Here is a 16,363-nt window from a genome sequence, read left to right as displayed (position 1 = left end):
TATATTTTATTTTAAGTAAGCTCCACACCCACTGTGGGGCTTGAACTCATGACCCTGAGATTAAGGGTTGCATGCTCTACTGACTGAGCCAGCCAGACACCCCACCACATTGTATTTTAAAATAATATTCTGGCTCCCCAGGGCGGGGGGGGGGGGGGTGAGAGGGCTTGCACTTGAGGGTGACCAAAGAGGAAGCAGGGAAATTGGATATTATAGTGATCCTGCCAAAGTGATTTGTGCAGGAGGGCAGGGCAATGAAGGGGATGGAGAACATGGCCCCTCCCAGACTGGAGAGGGCTCCAGCCCTAGCACAGGAAGGCAGTCTCCTGAGGGTATAGGTTTTACTTAAATCTTACTTAAATTTTCCAATAACATCCTCTTGCCAAGGGGTTTTCTGTGAATCTTGGCTTTGGGGGCAGGGTCTTCTTACCCCAAGAGCCTCTCTTAGGGAATGGGGGTTCATAACCACTGACCTCAGGGGCCAGATGGTGTCAGTTGGAGGAACTTGGCTCTGCAAAGGAAGTGAGGAAGTTTCAGGCCCCCCTGCAAACCTCTGGGTGGGACCCACTGGCTTCCGCCTTTTGCTAGAAGGATTAGTTTAGCTGGGTTGTAATGAATATGACCCCAGGGATTAGGGAGGGGTGGCTCATTCTTTACCTGGAGTTTGGGCCAGGGCTCTGTAAGGAGCTGGGGTCCAGAAACCTCCGCAGCCTCCATCCTGGGCACTGGGCCCAGGGGAGGCTACTGTACCTCCGTTCTCTGCCTCCCTTTGTGTTCCTGGGGACTTAGAAGCCCCTTCTCTCTCAGTCCCCTCCTTGAGTCTGGGGAGGTGGCTTGGGCCAACTGAAGGCAGCCGAGCCCTTTCGATCCTAAATTCACTGAGGGTCTGTGCTGGAAGCGTCCTTGGCGTCCCGTTCCCATTACCATCATCCACTGCACCATTTGACAAAGGTAGACATTGAGGTCCGGGAAAGGGGTGTGACCTGGCAACGAAATCTCAGGTCAGAGGCCAAGTCTCCCAGCGTCCTCTCCACCAAGAGAACTGCAGTCCAGATTCCAGGGAAGGGAAGGAGGGAGAGCTGGGGCGCCGCTGATTGGCCCAAAGTTCTCTAGAGCCAGCCAGTGGGCGGGGAGGGTGTGGCGGGGCTCAGGCGCCCCACCCCCATCCCAACCGCTCTCCCCCTGATTGCGCTCCGCTGTAGGCTCGGTGGCCTGGCCGTTTCTGTTCCCGGTCTTATACCCTGGGTGCGACCCGGGGGTGGTCCGCTGCTCCCGCCATGGGCCTAGAGCTCTACCTGGACCTGCTGTCCCAGCCCTGCCGCGCCGTCTACATCTTCGCCAAGAAGAACGGCATCCCCTTCGAGCTGCGCCCGGTGGAGCTGCTCAAAGGTGGGCCTGGCAGGGAGGCAGGCCCTGCGGTCGGGGGCGCCTGTGTGCTGACGGGCCCCCCCCCCCCGCCGGCGCGGCAGACCGACTGGAGGACACACCCTCCAGTACGGAAACTGTGTAATCGGTTATCGGTTGTGTCTTTTTCAAGAGCCCCGATCTTTGCCTAGTGAATACGAAACGTTTTTCAAAATACAGGTTGAGGGGCGCCTGGGAGGCTCAGTCTTAAGCGTCTGCCTTTGGCTCGGGTCGTGAACCCGGGGTCCTGGGATCGAGCCCCGCATCGGGTTCCCTGCTCAGCGGGGAGCCTGCTTCTCCCTCTCCCACTCCCCCTGCTTGTGTTCCCCCTCTCGCTGTCTCTCTTTGTCAAATAAATAAATAAAATCTTTAAAAAGAAATACAGGTTGAGAGGGAGCAGAGCCGAGAGAGGGAGCAGTGGGGGGCGTGGGGTGGGGGGCGGGAAGGGGGGGTGTGGGGAAGTGGAGTGAGTGCCCCAATACCTCCCCCACGCCCGCCCTCGCCCCCGGGCTTGGAGAAAACAATGAAACTGCCTCCTCATTTCTGAATTGGAGTAGCCTGCGTCTCTTGAATGTCTGCAGCTGCCTGCAGAAGGCGGTTCCACCTCTATCTGGGCTCCTCTTTACTTCTACCTAGGCCTGCCTACCTCCCCTCCACATTTACAGGATCCAGTGGAGGGGCAGGGCTGTAATGGGACCGCACGACAGTTGGACAGCAGGCCTACCCTTGGGCAGGCCAGGGGGGAGATCTCTTCTGGGCTGAGCCTGCCCACCTTCTGTCTTTGGTGCCCCCAGCTTGGGCCACCAAGTACTATGCTGCCACCTTGCTCCACCTTTCCAGCCCTTCTTGGGTTGGGGGCTGGGCACAGAGGCATTTTCTGGAGGGAGAATGGGTAGGGCTGATTCTCTTCACCCAGGAGAAGGGCAAAGAGGCCCATAGGTGGGCCTATGGCCAGGCTGGAGCCTGGTTCCACGGAGGCCCTCTGACTCCGCACACAGTAATTGTACCCTCCAGCACTGGCCCAGCTCAAGGAATGCAGAAGTGAACAGACCTGCGAACCCCCATTGGGGAAGGAGTTTTGAGAGTTTGGCACGGGACAGAAAGAAGAGCTGAGCTGCTGGAGGCTGGGTGACTGAAGAGGGCAGGAGGTCCTGGAGAGAATGAGGCTGGACTGGGGGCCACGGGCAGGTGTGGTGTGGACAGGGCACCCAGCTGGCATAGGAAGATGGATTGCAGGGGCAAGCCTAGAGCCCAGGGAGGAGACTGGAGTGTCTGACATATGGATGAATTGGCTGGGGCTGGGGGTGGGGGTGACTTGCAGCTGCAGGGACTCACCCTCCCTTCATGGCCAAGCTGAGATGCTGCTTGGCCCGGGTTCCCAGGGGGGTGGACGCAGGAAGGGTGGGCCTCTGGTGGTGTCAGGGTCTGTGATCTGGTGGCCAGGAGAGTGGTCTCTTTCCTGTTGCCCACCTCAGAAAGTTAGGGCCTGGACGTTGGGGTGGCGGTGGGGGAGAGGCCTCAGGGGGGCTCAGAGTTCTCACCAGCCTCACTGCTCTCTCCCACAGGCCAGCACCACAGCGATGCTTTTGCCCAGGTGAATCCCCTGAAGAAGGTGCCAGCCTTGAAGGACGGGGACTTCACTTTGGCCGAGAGGTATCAGGTCCCCAGGCTGCTACCCAGGCCTTGTGAGACCAGCCAGCCATCTGTGTATCTACTGTTGATGGCTTGGATCACGGCTTGTGTGCCCTGAGCACCTGTGGCAGCCCCAGCAGGCAGAGGAGCCTGGGGCTGGGAGGAGCTATTGAAGTCATGGCATGCCCCCCCCCCCCACCCCTCCGCCCCTCCAGCCCATTGTATAAAGGAGGAAACTGAAGCCCAGAGAGGAGGGGCTTGCCCAAGGTCACAGGGCCCAGCCTGTTTCCAGGCCTCCTCTCTGCCAGCCCAGCCCCCAGATGGAAGGTGAGCTAAATTTTGAGGAGTAGCTGTACCCTACCACTTCTACAAATCTTGGGGGCAAGTACTATTGCCCTGGGAGTCAAGAGAGCACCCAGAGAGCTTCAGTGGCTATTTGCTGAGCACCCACCAGGGCCAAGAACCATCTAGGCTGTGGCGCCAAAGCAGTGAACAGTTCTAAGCCCTTGGCCTCCTGGAGCTTATATTCTAGAAGAGGGGACTGCTAATCTCTGTTAGGTGTAACCCATGGAGAAAATAGGCTAAGAGTGGGGGTGTGTGCAATTTTGAGTAAGATGTTGAGTGAAGGGCCCCTTGAGGAGGAGGCATCTGTGCAGAGACCTACAGGAACAGAGGAGCAAGGTATTTGGGAAGAGTGTTCTGGCTGGAGGGAACAACAACGCCAAAGGCTATGAAGGGGGACAATGCTTGGGGGACAGGTTGAAGAGGCAAGACATCCAGCGTGGCTGGGGTGAGGGAGGGGCAGTAAGCAGGGCATGAGGTCGGAGGGGAGCATGTGGGGCCAGGAAGACTTGGGCTTTTACTGTAGGTAAGATGGGGCCATTGCAGGAGTCTAAGCAGAGGAGAGCTGAGATCCACCTTAGGTTTTAAAGGATCCCTCTGGCTGGGGTGAGAAGCTACTATGCTTATCCAGGAGAGAGGTGCTGGGATCCCACACCAAGGTGGTGGTACAGGGGGGTGTGGTGGTCAGTTCTGACTGCCCTTGAAGGTCAAGCCCAAGAGTGTGCTGAAGAGATGGAGGTAGGTGGGAGAGATGAGAACCCAGGCCAGCCTCCAGGTTGGTGACTGAGTAGTGATATCCTTTACTGAGGCCACATAGTACCTCTGTGGTAGAGCCAGATTCACGTTCCACTTGGCTTCAGAACCTCTGGTCGTTGGACAGTCCAACATCCATGGAGGCATGGTGCTCTGGCCAGACATGATGCACAGGCCAGACATGGTAGAGGGAGAGGGGAGGGGAGGAGGTCAGAGAGGGCTTCCTGGGGGAGGAGGCTGGAGGCTTTGGGCAGGTAGAGAGGAGAGTGGGACAGGGTGGGAAGCAGTGACCCATTCACCTGGGAGGCTTTGTCCCAGCCCCAGGGAGTGTGAGGGGACAGCTCTCCTTGCTCCTGTCGTGACCATGCATGGGATATGGTGGGGAGTGCTATCTGAGTTGCTGTTGTCTTTCAGGAACCATGTTGGGCCCCCCTTCCCCTCCTGGAAGCTTTCTCTGAGTACCCCATCACCCTCCTTCTGAAATCCCAAGACATTTTGTTTTTCACTCGGTGCCCTTAGTTCAGATGATAGGATGACCCAACGTAGAGCTGTGTGACCCTAGGCAGTCATCTAACCTCTCTGAGCCTCACATTCCTACTCTGCATCATGGTGCAGAGATAGTGTAATGCTCCACCCATAGGAGTTGGGGAAATGTGAGCAGTGGGGGCCAGCCTCCACCTGGGGCCTAGTCCCTGTGGAGTGGCTGGAAAGTGACTAGTACATGTTCCTCACCCCCTCCGTGTCCCCCAGTGTGGCCATCCTGTTGTATCTGAGTCGCAAGTATGAGGTCCCCGACCACTGGTACCCCCAGGACCTGCAGGCCCGTGCCCGTGTGGACGAGTACCTAGCCTGGCAGCACACAGCCCTGCGGAGTAGCTGCACTCGAGCCATGTGGCAGAAGGTGAGCTATGGCAGGACGGGGACCCTTCGAGGATGCTCAAGCGACAGTGCTTCCTGTTTAAAAAATTCTGTTCAGGCGCCTGGGTGGCTCAGCCTGTTAAGCATCTGCCTTCGGCTCAGGTCCTGATCCCGGAGTCCTGGGATCGAGCCCCATGTCGGGCTCCCTGCTCCGCGGGGAATCTGCTTCTGCCTCTGCCTCTGCCTGCCACTCCCCCTGCTTGTGCTGTCTCACTCTCTTGCTCACTTTCTCTCTCTCAAATAAATAAATAAAATCTTGAAAAAAAAAAAAATTCCGCTCAGACCTGAGGCCTTAGAACACCAAATTCTAGAATGCCGGAGACTCTCTAGTCCAGCCAACTTGTTTCCCAGAGGGGAAGCCAGGGCAGAGCCAGGGAGTGATTTCCCCCAATGTGCCCTGATTCCTGAGCTGCTGGGAATCAGAAAAATCTCAAACTAGGAAGAAATGAGGCGTCATTTCAATAAAGTTGATCTGATTTCTGGGTATTCAAGGATTTCTAAGCCTAAAAACACTGAAAGACTTAAAGAAAAGCCTAATAGATTTTATGCATAACAATGACATTTTGTGTAAGGAGGAAAGGATTAAACTTAAAACAAGCAAAAAACTGGCAAAGATTTGTTAGAAGTAAATTTTGCGTGCCTGGGTGGCTCAGTCAGTTAAGCATCAGACTCTTGATTTCAGCTTAGGTCTTGATCTCAGGGTCTTGGGATCAAGCCCTGGGTCAGGCTTTGCACTGAGCATGGAGTCTGCTTCTCCCTCTCCCTCTTCTCCTCCCCCTGCTTTTGCTCTCTCTAAAATAAATAAATAAAATCTTTAAAAAAAAAGAAAGGGGTGCCTGGGTGGCTCAGTCAGTTAAGCATCTGCCTTTGGCTCAGGTCATGATCTCAGGGTCCTCGGATCGAGCCCTGCACTGGGCTCTCTACTTAGCGGGTAGTCTACTTCTTCCTCTTCCCATCCCTCTGTGCTCTCTCTCAAATAAATAAATAAAATCTTTTTTTAAAAAAAGAATAACACTTTTTTTAAAGATTCATTTATTTGAGAGACAGAGCACACATGAGCATGCACACGCACCCACCCATGAACTGGGTGCAGGGAGGGGCAGTGGGAGAGAATCTCATGTAGACTCCCTCCTGAGCGTGGAGACTGACCGACTGGGCTCCATCTCACCACCCTGAGATCATGACCTGAGCCCAAATCAAGAGTTGGATGCTTAACTGAGCCATCCAGCTGCCCCTGAAAGAAGTAACATTCTTAGTATTTAAGATGCTCTCAGATGGGGCGCCTGGGTGGCTCAGTTGGTTAAGCGACTGCCTTCGGCTCAGGTCATGATCCTGGAGTCCCTGGATCGAGTCCCGCATCGGGCTCCCTGCTCGGCAGGGGGTCTGCTTCTCCCTCTGACCCTAACCCCTCTCATGCTCTCTGTCTCTCATTCTCTCTCTCTCAAATAAATAAATAAAATCTTAAAAAAAAAAAAAAAAAAAAAAGATGCTCTCAGAAAGCCCTCAAACAAAGGCACAGGAGAAAAATGGGCACAGGAAACCAGCGGAGATTTACTTGAAGAACAGAGAGAAATGGTCATTAAGTGGATGAAAATACATTTAACCTAAGTAAGAATCAAGTAAATGCACACTAAAACAGCACACACATACCATTTTTACCTATCAAATGTACAGATGTTTTTGAGATGTGTGCTCTGAATTGTTATTTGTAGGGTACTTACAAAGGGCTTGGCACACAGTGGGTGCCCTGTTCATGGGAGGGAGCATGAGAAGGGTATGCTCATACTCTGCTGCAGGTAGAGTACCACTGTTCTGAAGGGCCCTTGGGCAAAGTGCAGGTTTCTATAACCTTAGAAGTGTCTTCCTCGAGCCTCTCGGGGCTAGAAAGAGGAACCCCGAAGAGCTGGTAGGAGCAGGAGCCTGGTGGGTTTGAAGGCAGAATGGAGAGAAGTCAGAGTGAGTATAGACCTTAGGTACTCAAATTGTGGTCCAGGGACCAGGAGCATCAGACCACCTGGGAACTTAGAAATGCAGAGTCTTGGGGCACCTGAGTGGCTCAGTCGTTAAGCGTCTGCCTTCGGCTCGGGTCATGATCCCAGGGTCCTGGGATCGAGCCCCGCATCGGGCTTCCTGCTCCGTGGGAAGCCTGCTTCTCCCTCTCCCACTCCCTTTGCTTGTGTTCCCTCTCTCGCTGTGTCTCTCTCTCTCAAATAAATAAAATCTTTAAAAAAAAAAAAAGAAATGCAGAGTCTCAGGCACCACCCAGGCATTCAGATTAGGAATGTGCACTTTAACCAGATCCCAGAGGGATTCACATGCATCATCCCATTTGAGAAGCCTGGGGTGGAGAAGGAGGTGGGGAGTGGGGAGAGGGTGACTGCTGCACTGAGGAGGGGCCCTGTGTTGAGGCCTTCATGGTGAGGGTAGTGGAGAGCCATGGAAGGCTTTATGCAGGGGGTGTTATGGGCAGACTGGGATTCCAGAAGTTCCCCCCCACTGGCTGCCTTGCATGAGGCCCTAGGGAGAGTGGAGGCTGTCCATGTTGGAGTAGAAGATGACGCCTGGGCTGGTGGTGGCCGTGGGTGGAAGGAGTGGGTCGGAGTGAGGAGAGATTTGAAGGCCTGGTGGTAGATTGGATGAGAGCAGGAACTAGGCTAGGCTTTGAGCAGACCCTAAGCCTTCTCTCTGCCCGCCCATCCAGCAGATGATGTTCCCAGTGTTCCTGGGTGAACAGGTGCCCCCTGAGACATTGGCATCTACCCTGGCTGAGCTGGACAGGTGCCTGCAGCTGCTTGAGGACAAGTTCCTAAAGGACCAGGACTTCGTTGCTGGACTTCACATCTCAGTGGCTGACTTGGTGGCCATCACAGAGCTGATGCATGTGAGTGCCATGGGGTGGTCCACTGGGCAGTGGGGTGTCCTGGGAGGGAGCCAATGTTGCCCTTCCTGGTTGTGGGACCCTGGGCAAGTCACTCCCCTCTCTGAGCCTCAGTGTTCTCATCTGTAAAATGGGGCTTCAGACCCTATCCTGCAGCAATACTGAGAAGCTTCCAGTGTCTCCCAGAGAACATCCAGCCTATTACATGTTGTGGCCAAGGAGGGAAAATCCACCCTGGGGAATTACTCAACTAGGTCATCCTGGCTTGTGCTTGAGCATGCCTACCCCCTCCACTTGGCTTCCTGTCCCCATAGCCTGTCAGTGCTGGCTGCCAAGTCTTCAAAAGCCGACCCAAGCTGGCTGCATGGCGCCAACGTGTGGAGGCCGAGGTGGGGAAGGATCTCTTTCAGGAGGCACAAGCAGCTGTCATGAAGGTCAAGGACTTGCCTCCAGCTGACCCGGCCATAAAGGAGAAGCTGAAGCCCTCTGTTCAGGGTTTACTGCAGTGAGTGGAAGGCCAGGCTTGCAAAGATGTTGGAGACTCTTGTCAGAATGAAGTTGTCCCTCCTAGGCTGTGAGCAAGACATACTCTCCAGTCTCTGGTCCCTGGTTCCCTCCAAGCATCAGGTCTTAGTTCCTTCTTCTGTCTGTCTCCACACTCCACTCCCGCTCCTTCCACTCTGACTTAGTGTCACCCCTGGAAAGAGCTTAGTAAACACATATTTGACCCTGTCTCTCCTGTGTTTGAAACTTTCCATGGTGCTGAACTGCTCTGGGGCTAAAGTATGAATCACTGAACTTTGCATTCAAGGCCTTGCCCACCCCTCCAGGGCACCGCCTTCTGGTTGCACACAGTAGCCCATCATTTTTAGACCCCTTCTCCCAGCTCTCACCTCCACCTCCTGGCCTTGGCTCAGGCTGTTTTCATTGCTAATAGGGTCTGTCTTCACCTTTGCCCGGTGCCCCTTCTGGTCTTTAGGCATTTGTCACCTTTCACTTCTCCAGGGAGGCTTCCCTGACTTCCCCAGCTCCAGGCCAAGTCAGATGACACCCCCCTACACCCCCCAGTCTCCTTAGCCCCAGTGCTTCCCTCCCCTCAACCCTGGAGCAAAGCTGGTTCAGCAACCCCTTGACTGAGCACATGTCATAGATGGGGTTCACGCTGGTGAAGAGATGTCTGAATCAGGCATGGCCTTGTGCTCTTAGGTCACTGTCCTCCCTCTGGTGGGTTGGGTGCAGGGCTGGTTTATGAAGCTCCTTGCAGGGAGGGAAGTCCCAGGTTAGTTCCTGGCACTCTGGGTGCTGCTGCTGATGAGGGAACAGACGGCAAGCTGAGGACAAAGCAGAAGCTGACACCCCGTACCCCGCCCCCCCATGGGATATATGTGACATTCCTCAGGCACTCCTGGATGCCCAAAAGGAAAAACAAATAGTTAACTAGAGACCCCAATCCTGCAAGACCTGAGTCTCCCTCAGTTTACTTACAAAAGGCTTAGCAATAGCTTCCAGAAGGGAATGCAAATACAATTAAATGTCCTTATAACCTGCAGCCCATCGACAGATACTTGAAGTGGGCAGAATGTAATGTTCCTCCAGAAAGTTCCCAACTATCTTAATGTTAATGCCTTGCTAGAGGGGAAAAACAACCTTAACTTGACAATGGCGAGGCCTCCCTATCTTGCAGGTCCTCCTTAGCATATGAAAGTTCTCTTGAAACCTTTTTCCTTACCTCCCCCAACCCCATGGTATATAATCAGCCACCCCTAACAACCCCGGAGTTGCAGCTCTTTCTGCACACGGGGCCTGTCCCCGTGCTTTGATAAACCACCATTTTGCACCAAAGACGTCTCAAGAATTCTTTCTTAGTTGTCGCTCCCGACACCACCCCACTGAACCTCACCTACATTCCAAAACCCCATCAACTGAGAGGCCTTGCTCTCCCAAGCCTACTCAGAACCCGGCCACTGTCTTATCTGTGCCCCACCCTGGGTCCCAGACTTGCAACCTGTCCCCGTCCTTTCTCCTCAAGACTGTTAGAATCTACCTGTCTTGTGTCCTAGACCCTCTGATATCTTAGTTATCCAATAAACTGCCTGCCTTCTCATGGAGACTCCTTTTCTTTTTTTTAAGATTTTATTTTTAAGTAATCTCTACATGGGGCTTGAACCTGCAACCCTGAGATCAAGAGTCGCATGCTCTCCTGGCTGAGCCAGCCAGGCGCCCCAAGGCTCCTCTAATGTGCACACTCATATAGAATTTTAGAAGTGTAATTGAAATTATTCATATACACCCACAAAATTTCAATTGCATTTTCATTTACAAGTCAAACAAATTTGCAACACTGATGAGAGTGCCATGTTTAGCCATATCAACAGGATTTCCATATTTTTAAAAAATATTTATTCCTGAGAGAGAGAGAGAGCTCACACAAGCGGGTGGGGGGGGCAGGGTGAGGGGCAGAGGCAGAGGGAGAAGCAGACTCCCTAAGGAAGCCTGCTACCAGGCTAGATCCCAGGACCCTGGGATCATGACCTGAGCCAAAGGCAGACACTTAACTGACTGAGCCACCCATCCACCCCCAGATTTCCATGTTTTAAGTGACACATTTTGTTTTGACCATAAAAATATAGGGTACTGTAAACATGGCTGGTAATTTGACTAGGACCTGGCTTTCATCCCTTGATGGACAATACTTCACTATGAGACGAGGTTACCACAGGTGCAAGAGGCCACAAAGGCAGATGTCTGTCGGGGCCAGGTAGGGATGTAGTGAGCCAGAGGTTCTCTGTCCAGCCCCACCTGAACTCGCAAGTGTCACCTGGCTCCTGGTCAAGAGAAGTGTAGATTCCTACATATAACGTGAAGTCGCCTTACTTGGAAATGGTAGCAACACAGTAAAAAAAAAAAAATTAGGATGGAGCCCGGTAAAGGCCCCTACAGGTGTGTATGTTTTGGGTGTGTTCAAACCCCCATTTTGTGAAACGGCATAAAGAAAACCTCATTTACAATAAAGTCGGGAGGCCAGAAGGGGGAGCTCTCACACCTACTACTCCTTGCAGCTCTTCGCAACCCCAACAGGAAGAACCCTACCTTGCATCCCCAAGGGAAAGAAGACTACATACTACCAGCAGAGGAAAGAAAGATACCCCCAACCCCCCTGCCCCGTCCATCCAGTGCGACACTGTCACAACTCAGCCACTGAAACGCGACCACACTCTTTCAGCTTATTCCCGCAGACTTTTTGTTTGTAACAGTCCCAACTCCTCCCTTTCCTCTGTTAAAAAACGTTTCTCGGGCGCCTGGGTGGCTCAGTTGGTTAAGCGACTGCCTTCGGCTCAGGTCATGATCCTGGAGTCCCTGGATCGAGTCCCGCATCGGGCTCCCTGCTCGGCAGGGAGTCTGCTTCTCCCTCTGACCCTCCCCCCTCTCATGTGCTTGCTCTCTCTCATTCTCTCTCTCAAATAAATAAATAAAAAATCTTTAAAAAACAAAACAAAAAAACAAAAACCGTTTCTCTTCTTTGTTGGTTGGACTTGGCTGTGGTTTTGTCTTAGGCTGCGTGTCCCAAATTGCAATTCTCTGCCATCCTCGAAGAAACCCATTTTTACTGGTAAAATAACTGGCTATTTTATTTTCGGGGTTAACAATCTAAATATGGGCTAGGAAGCAGAGGACTGCACCACCCAGCAGCCCAGGGAGCCAGAAAACCCCCGGCCAGTGTGTCGGTAGAGGCCGGGACACTGTGGGGCCGGGCCGTGGCTCAGCCAGTCGGCTTGGGACAGCGTCACACACCTCACTCTTCCCCCTCTCCCGGTCCGGCCTTAGGACTTCCGGAAGTCAGCGCCAGCAGAGGAGGGTGGTGTAGACTATGCAGCCAATCCGGGGGCGCTGCTGCCTGCCCAGCCAATAAGGAGCCTGGTTTCCGTGGCGCCCGGCCCCTGCTGCCTAGTCCGCTACCCTTGGGAACAGCGACCCGGACTTGGTGCGTTCTTTCTCTGCTGCTGTGGCCCACCTGTTCCTTCCGGCGAGACATGCCGTTCGTCGAGCTGGACACGAACTTGCCCGCCGGCCGTGTGCCCGCAGGACTGGAGAAGCGGCTCTGCGCGGCCACTGCAGCCATCCTGAGCAAACCTGAGGACGTGAGCGTGGGCCGGGGAGCACCCGCCGGGAGGAGGCTGGTGGGCCGGGGGTCGGGCTCTGTCCGCGCCCTGGCTTCCCCACCGCGACCCGGGCTCTTCGTCGCAGGGGTCCCCGCCCGCCAGGCCCTGGCCTCCCGCTCTCCCCACCCCTCATGTCTGCTCCGTGCTGCCTTCCCTGGCCCTGACACCGACGTGACCGTCAAGGACCCCGCCCCGAGCCTCTAGCCCTGACCCCAGGGGCCGGAGCTTGTCGGCTCTCGTCCTCCCGGGTCCTCAGCGCGAACTCGGCCTGCACGGGCTTCAGGTGAAACTTTCGTGTTCCCCGCAGCGCGTGAACGTAACGGTGCGACCAGGTCTGGCCATGGCGGTGAACGGCTCCACGGAGCCCTGCGCGCAACTCCTCATCTCCTCCATCGGTGTGGTAGGCACAGCCGAGGACAACCGTGGCCACAGCGCCCGATTCTTCGAGTTCCTCACCAAGGAGCTGAACCTGGGCCAGGATCGGTGCGTGGGGGCAGGGAGAGGATGGGGGCAGTGATCCCATACCAGAGCTCCTTCTAAGGTTGGGAGAAAAATGCATTCCTCGCCCTGCTCAGATGGACCTAGTGCCCTGGGCCCTCGGATGGTGGGTCCACCCTCAGAATGGTAGCGGAATTGAATGAATTCCTGACTCTGCTATGGTCCTCTTGACACCTGGGCAAGGCGTGGCCTTGCAAACCTGTTACCATCTGTGCTGTGGGAAGGCTCTACTTTAACCGCTCCCTGGGGGAATTGCCAGAGTCCTGTGGGATGGCCATGCACTGTATCTGCCTTGGCACTGGGTAGGGTAGAACGTTATTAACCTGACAAAGCTATGGCCATTTATCATCCGCCTTTAGTCTTCTCCACATCTTAGAAAATCAAGAATAATTTTCTAGGAGAACTTCTCCAGGCTGGTTGGGAGGAATGCTGGGTATGTCCTGAGGCTGTGTGACCTTTGGGCCTGTAGCCAACTAGGTCCCAGGTGGCTCCCAGCCTCCCAGGAGGCTCAGGAAGTAGTGGGTCCCTCACAGCTGGGGGATGCCTGACAAACCTGGAAATGAACCATCTCTGGTTTGTAGGCTTCTCTTCTGTGAACAGAGGGGAATGTATTAAATGATCACCCAAGAAGCCTGAACAGCCCCCCAACCTGGGATTTGGTGTGAGAGTTAGTTTTTTTCTGGGTGAAAAATATTCCTGAGCCAAGCCCATGCCTATGAGGAACTAAGAGCATGAGAAGCTTGAAAGAACCTTCTAGAATGGATCCTTTGTTGGCCCAGGAAGACTGGTGAGGAATGGTTATTCCTGGGAGTGCTCAGACCTGGTCCTCAAGTTGGGGTGAGATAATAATTGTAAGAACAATACGTAACATGTGAATGCTTACCGTGTGCCACGTTATCTCTAGATACCTTATGTGCGTCATCCCATTTGATCCATGCAAGCTCTGTCCCTCTGTTCACACCACCTTGTGCAGACATGCCATCCCTGTGAGGTTTACAGATGGGAAAACTAAACCTGTCACACCAACCCTTCCCCTACTACCCTTCAGGTTACTCCAAGTATCTTGCTCTTCACCGGGAACTTCCCATCACTTCTGTGAAAGGGGCATGTTTGTTCATTCCATAGACATCAGTGGGGGGGGGGGGGCCTCACCTTGTGCCTGGTTTTGAGCTAGGCTTTGAGAAAACAAAGGTGGCTGGGGCTCTGCACATGCCCCCGGGGAGCCTGCATTTTGGAAGCAGGAGGGCTGCCCCTCTGAGTCCACAGACAGCGCATACAGTGACCATAGAGGCTGCTGTGTTGTCTGGGGCAGCCACCATCCTGCCCCTGACTGGCCCACAGTGGGAGATCATTAATGGGTTGGGGGGCAGGCTTACAAAATGCCTGCTAGGTTAAGGCAGGCTGGTCTGGGAGCCCATGGTAGGAGTGCCCAGCTAGGCATTGGAATATAAGGCATTAGCCAAGGAGCTGATAACATTTTTTTTTTTTTTTTCTTTTTTTCTCTTGAAGGATGATTATCCGCTTTTTCCCCCTGGAGCCCTGGCAGATTGGCAAGAAAGGGACAGTCATGACTTTCCTATGATTGGCATAGAGGGCATCAGGGCATGCATCTGTCAGCTGTCTGCCCCTTCCAGAGAGGCCTCCTGGCAGAGTAAGGGCCTGGTGGATACCAGCTTCTGGCACTCCTTCATGCAGATGTGCCTGTGACCTGACAGTCATCTTCTTCCCCATCCTCATGTCAAATAAATGAAGAGACTTCGTCTTTCTTTTTTTTTTCCACCCCACCCCGAGACCTCTGTCTTTCAAACATGATTCCTTTATCTCTCTTTACCCCTCCCTGGCATTCTGGGTCACCCTGGGCAGCAGGGTTGGTTTATGAGGTGGGAACTTTAGGGAACCTGAGAGGTGGGATGTTTCCTGTCTTCCGGGCCACTGTCTCATGTATTGTAGGTAGGCTGCTCAAATCCAAGGGTGGAAGGTGCAGCCTGGAGGTCCTGCTCTCCATGCCGGTGTGCTGGCTGATAGGGCTGGCAGCTGGCCCAGGCTGGGTCTTCCTGCAGATTTTGCTGACCAGATAGATGTTCCTGTCCTCAGCTTGAGCTGGCCCATGCAGCCTGCTGCCCATAGAATGCTGTGCCCAGCAGGGGAGCAGAACAGCTGGGCTTCAGAAGGGACCTTTCCTGGGCATTCCCAAACTCCATCTTCTCCCATGAGTCTTGCTGAGAATCCTCTGTAGCTGTGCACCTTGTAAAAGCCGTGTCCTGGAATAGCAAACCTGGAAATGCAATGTCTGCCACTAGAAAAGGAATGAATGCAATTGCCATCTAAATACTATACCATGCTTTCACATTTCAGGGGATATACGGGCAGGGTGGGGGAGCCTAAAGGGTGTCCTTTTCCGTTTCCTTCCAGATGCTCGATGCAGAGTTTACATACCATGACCCTTAGACACGGTGGTGAGCACTGTGTTTACCTATAGAGTTGAAAGTCCATCTTTCTTGTCTTAGTACACCTGTGAAATACCAAATTGAGATTTTTAGCCTATGCTGTCAACATGGTAAAGTTAGTTTCCAGTGGCGTGTTCTTGTGCTTGTGGTGTGTGTACCTGACCACTACTGTGGACTCTCATTAAAACCTAGAGCTTGGAGTTCCTTCCTTTGGCTCCATCCCAAATGTTCCTGCGCTCATTCCTTCTGCCAGCATGGGTGTCCTGCTTCCCAGAGGGGCTCAGGGAATGTTCATGGGTTGAATCTGAATGAATGGTTGAAGTGCCCAAGGAGGGGTTCAGGTTATGTCCCTAGACGGGACATAAAGCAGCAGCCTCCTATCTGGTCCACCTTATGTGTCTTAGCCCAACTGAGTGAGAGTGATGTCATCTGGTTGCTGTGGGCGACTGTCCCCTCCCCCTCCACATTATCCCCACTGTGGCCCTGAGCTTTGCGCCCTGGTATTACTGTGCTGCCTGAGGATCCTGCGTGGCCTGCCCTGTTTCTCACCTCCAAAAGCTTGCACACAGCTCCCTGCTGCGTGGACTACCCTTCCCATCTCTCTCTTTTTTTTTTTTTTTTAAAGATTAAGGGGGCGGATTGAGAGAGGGCACAAGCAGGGGGAGCAGCAGGCAGAGGGAGAAGCAGGGTCCCCACTGAGCAGGACTCTGGGATCATGACCTGAGCGGAAGGCACACACTTAACCTACTGAGCCACTCAGGCGTCCCACGACTCCGTTACTTTTGCCACTCCTGTGTATCACTAAAGCTTTATTGTTCTGAACTGAAGCTATGAGTTCTTCACCATGATTTTATAGTCTTTATGTACGGTCAAAGAGAAAGCCATAATATTCATTCCTATTTAAATCATTTTTGCTGGACTCAAGCAACTATGAATTTCAACCACCACTTGTGAAACCTTTCCCTAAAAGGCTTAGCTCCCAAGGGTTTAACCTCTCAACCCGAGGCCGTTTCCGGAAAACTATAAATGCTGACTCCTCTTCAGGTTTGGAATTCTGTCACTCCCTCCTCAGCCCGTTCATTTACCCGATCTTGAATTTTTGTGATTTTTGTTTTTGTTTTATCTTTCTTTCAATAGTTCATTGTATCTGTGCCTTTTGGGCTTCAAATCCTCTTCAGAAAGAGGTGAGGCACAGGGTATATAAAGGAGAACGCTCCTTCTACCCTGGTTCCCCCTAAGTGTTCCTCAAGTTTCCATTGCCTTCCGAGCACCTGTCCCAAGTTGTAACAAATAGTAACACCGCCCATCATTTAGCGACTGCTCGGGGCCAG

At 53.4% G+C, this 16,363-nt stretch overlaps 2 protein-coding genes across 3 annotated transcripts; both read left to right on the top strand.

Moving 5' to 3' along the window:
* The first annotated feature begins 1,166 nt into the window (after nucleotides 1-1,166).
* On the top strand, nucleotides 1,167-9,435 carry LOC116627744 (glutathione S-transferase theta-3-like). 2 transcript variants are annotated; one of them, XM_032397635.1, is made up of 5 exons: nucleotides 1,167-1,389; nucleotides 2,970-3,057; nucleotides 4,882-5,032; nucleotides 7,754-7,930; nucleotides 8,242-9,435. In XM_032397635.1, exons 1-5 carry the CDS (start codon nucleotides 1,278-1,280, stop codon nucleotides 8,434-8,436), a joined length of 723 nt encoding a protein of 240 aa, XP_032253526.1. In that variant the 5' UTR covers nucleotides 1,167-1,277; the 3' UTR covers nucleotides 8,437-9,435. The 2 variants fall into 2 exon arrangements, with proteins under 2 accessions (XP_032253526.1, XP_032253525.1); XM_032397634.1 differs by having other exon boundaries at nucleotides 1,178-1,389; nucleotides 7,751-7,930.
* Nucleotides 9,436-11,861: 2,426 nt separating this feature from the next.
* LOC116627703 (D-dopachrome decarboxylase) lies at nucleotides 11,862-15,502 on the top strand. The gene is made up of 3 exons (XM_032397588.1): nucleotides 11,862-12,066; nucleotides 12,395-12,570; nucleotides 14,095-15,502. The coding sequence occupies exons 1-3, from the start codon at nucleotides 11,959-11,961 to the stop codon at nucleotides 14,165-14,167; spliced, it is 357 nt and encodes a 118-aa protein (XP_032253479.1). The 5' UTR covers nucleotides 11,862-11,958; the 3' UTR covers nucleotides 14,168-15,502.
* The last annotated feature ends 861 nt before the right edge of the window (nucleotides 15,503-16,363 follow it).

This window comes from Phoca vitulina, unplaced genomic scaffold, assembly GCF_004348235.1.
Source record: "Phoca vitulina isolate PV1807 unplaced genomic scaffold, GSC_HSeal_1.0 scaffold100, whole genome shotgun sequence".
Lineage (NCBI taxonomy): Eukaryota > Metazoa > Chordata > Mammalia > Carnivora > Phocidae > Phoca > Phoca vitulina.
Note: the sequence above shows the minus strand (reverse complement) of the source record. Positions and strands in the feature narration are given on the sequence as shown.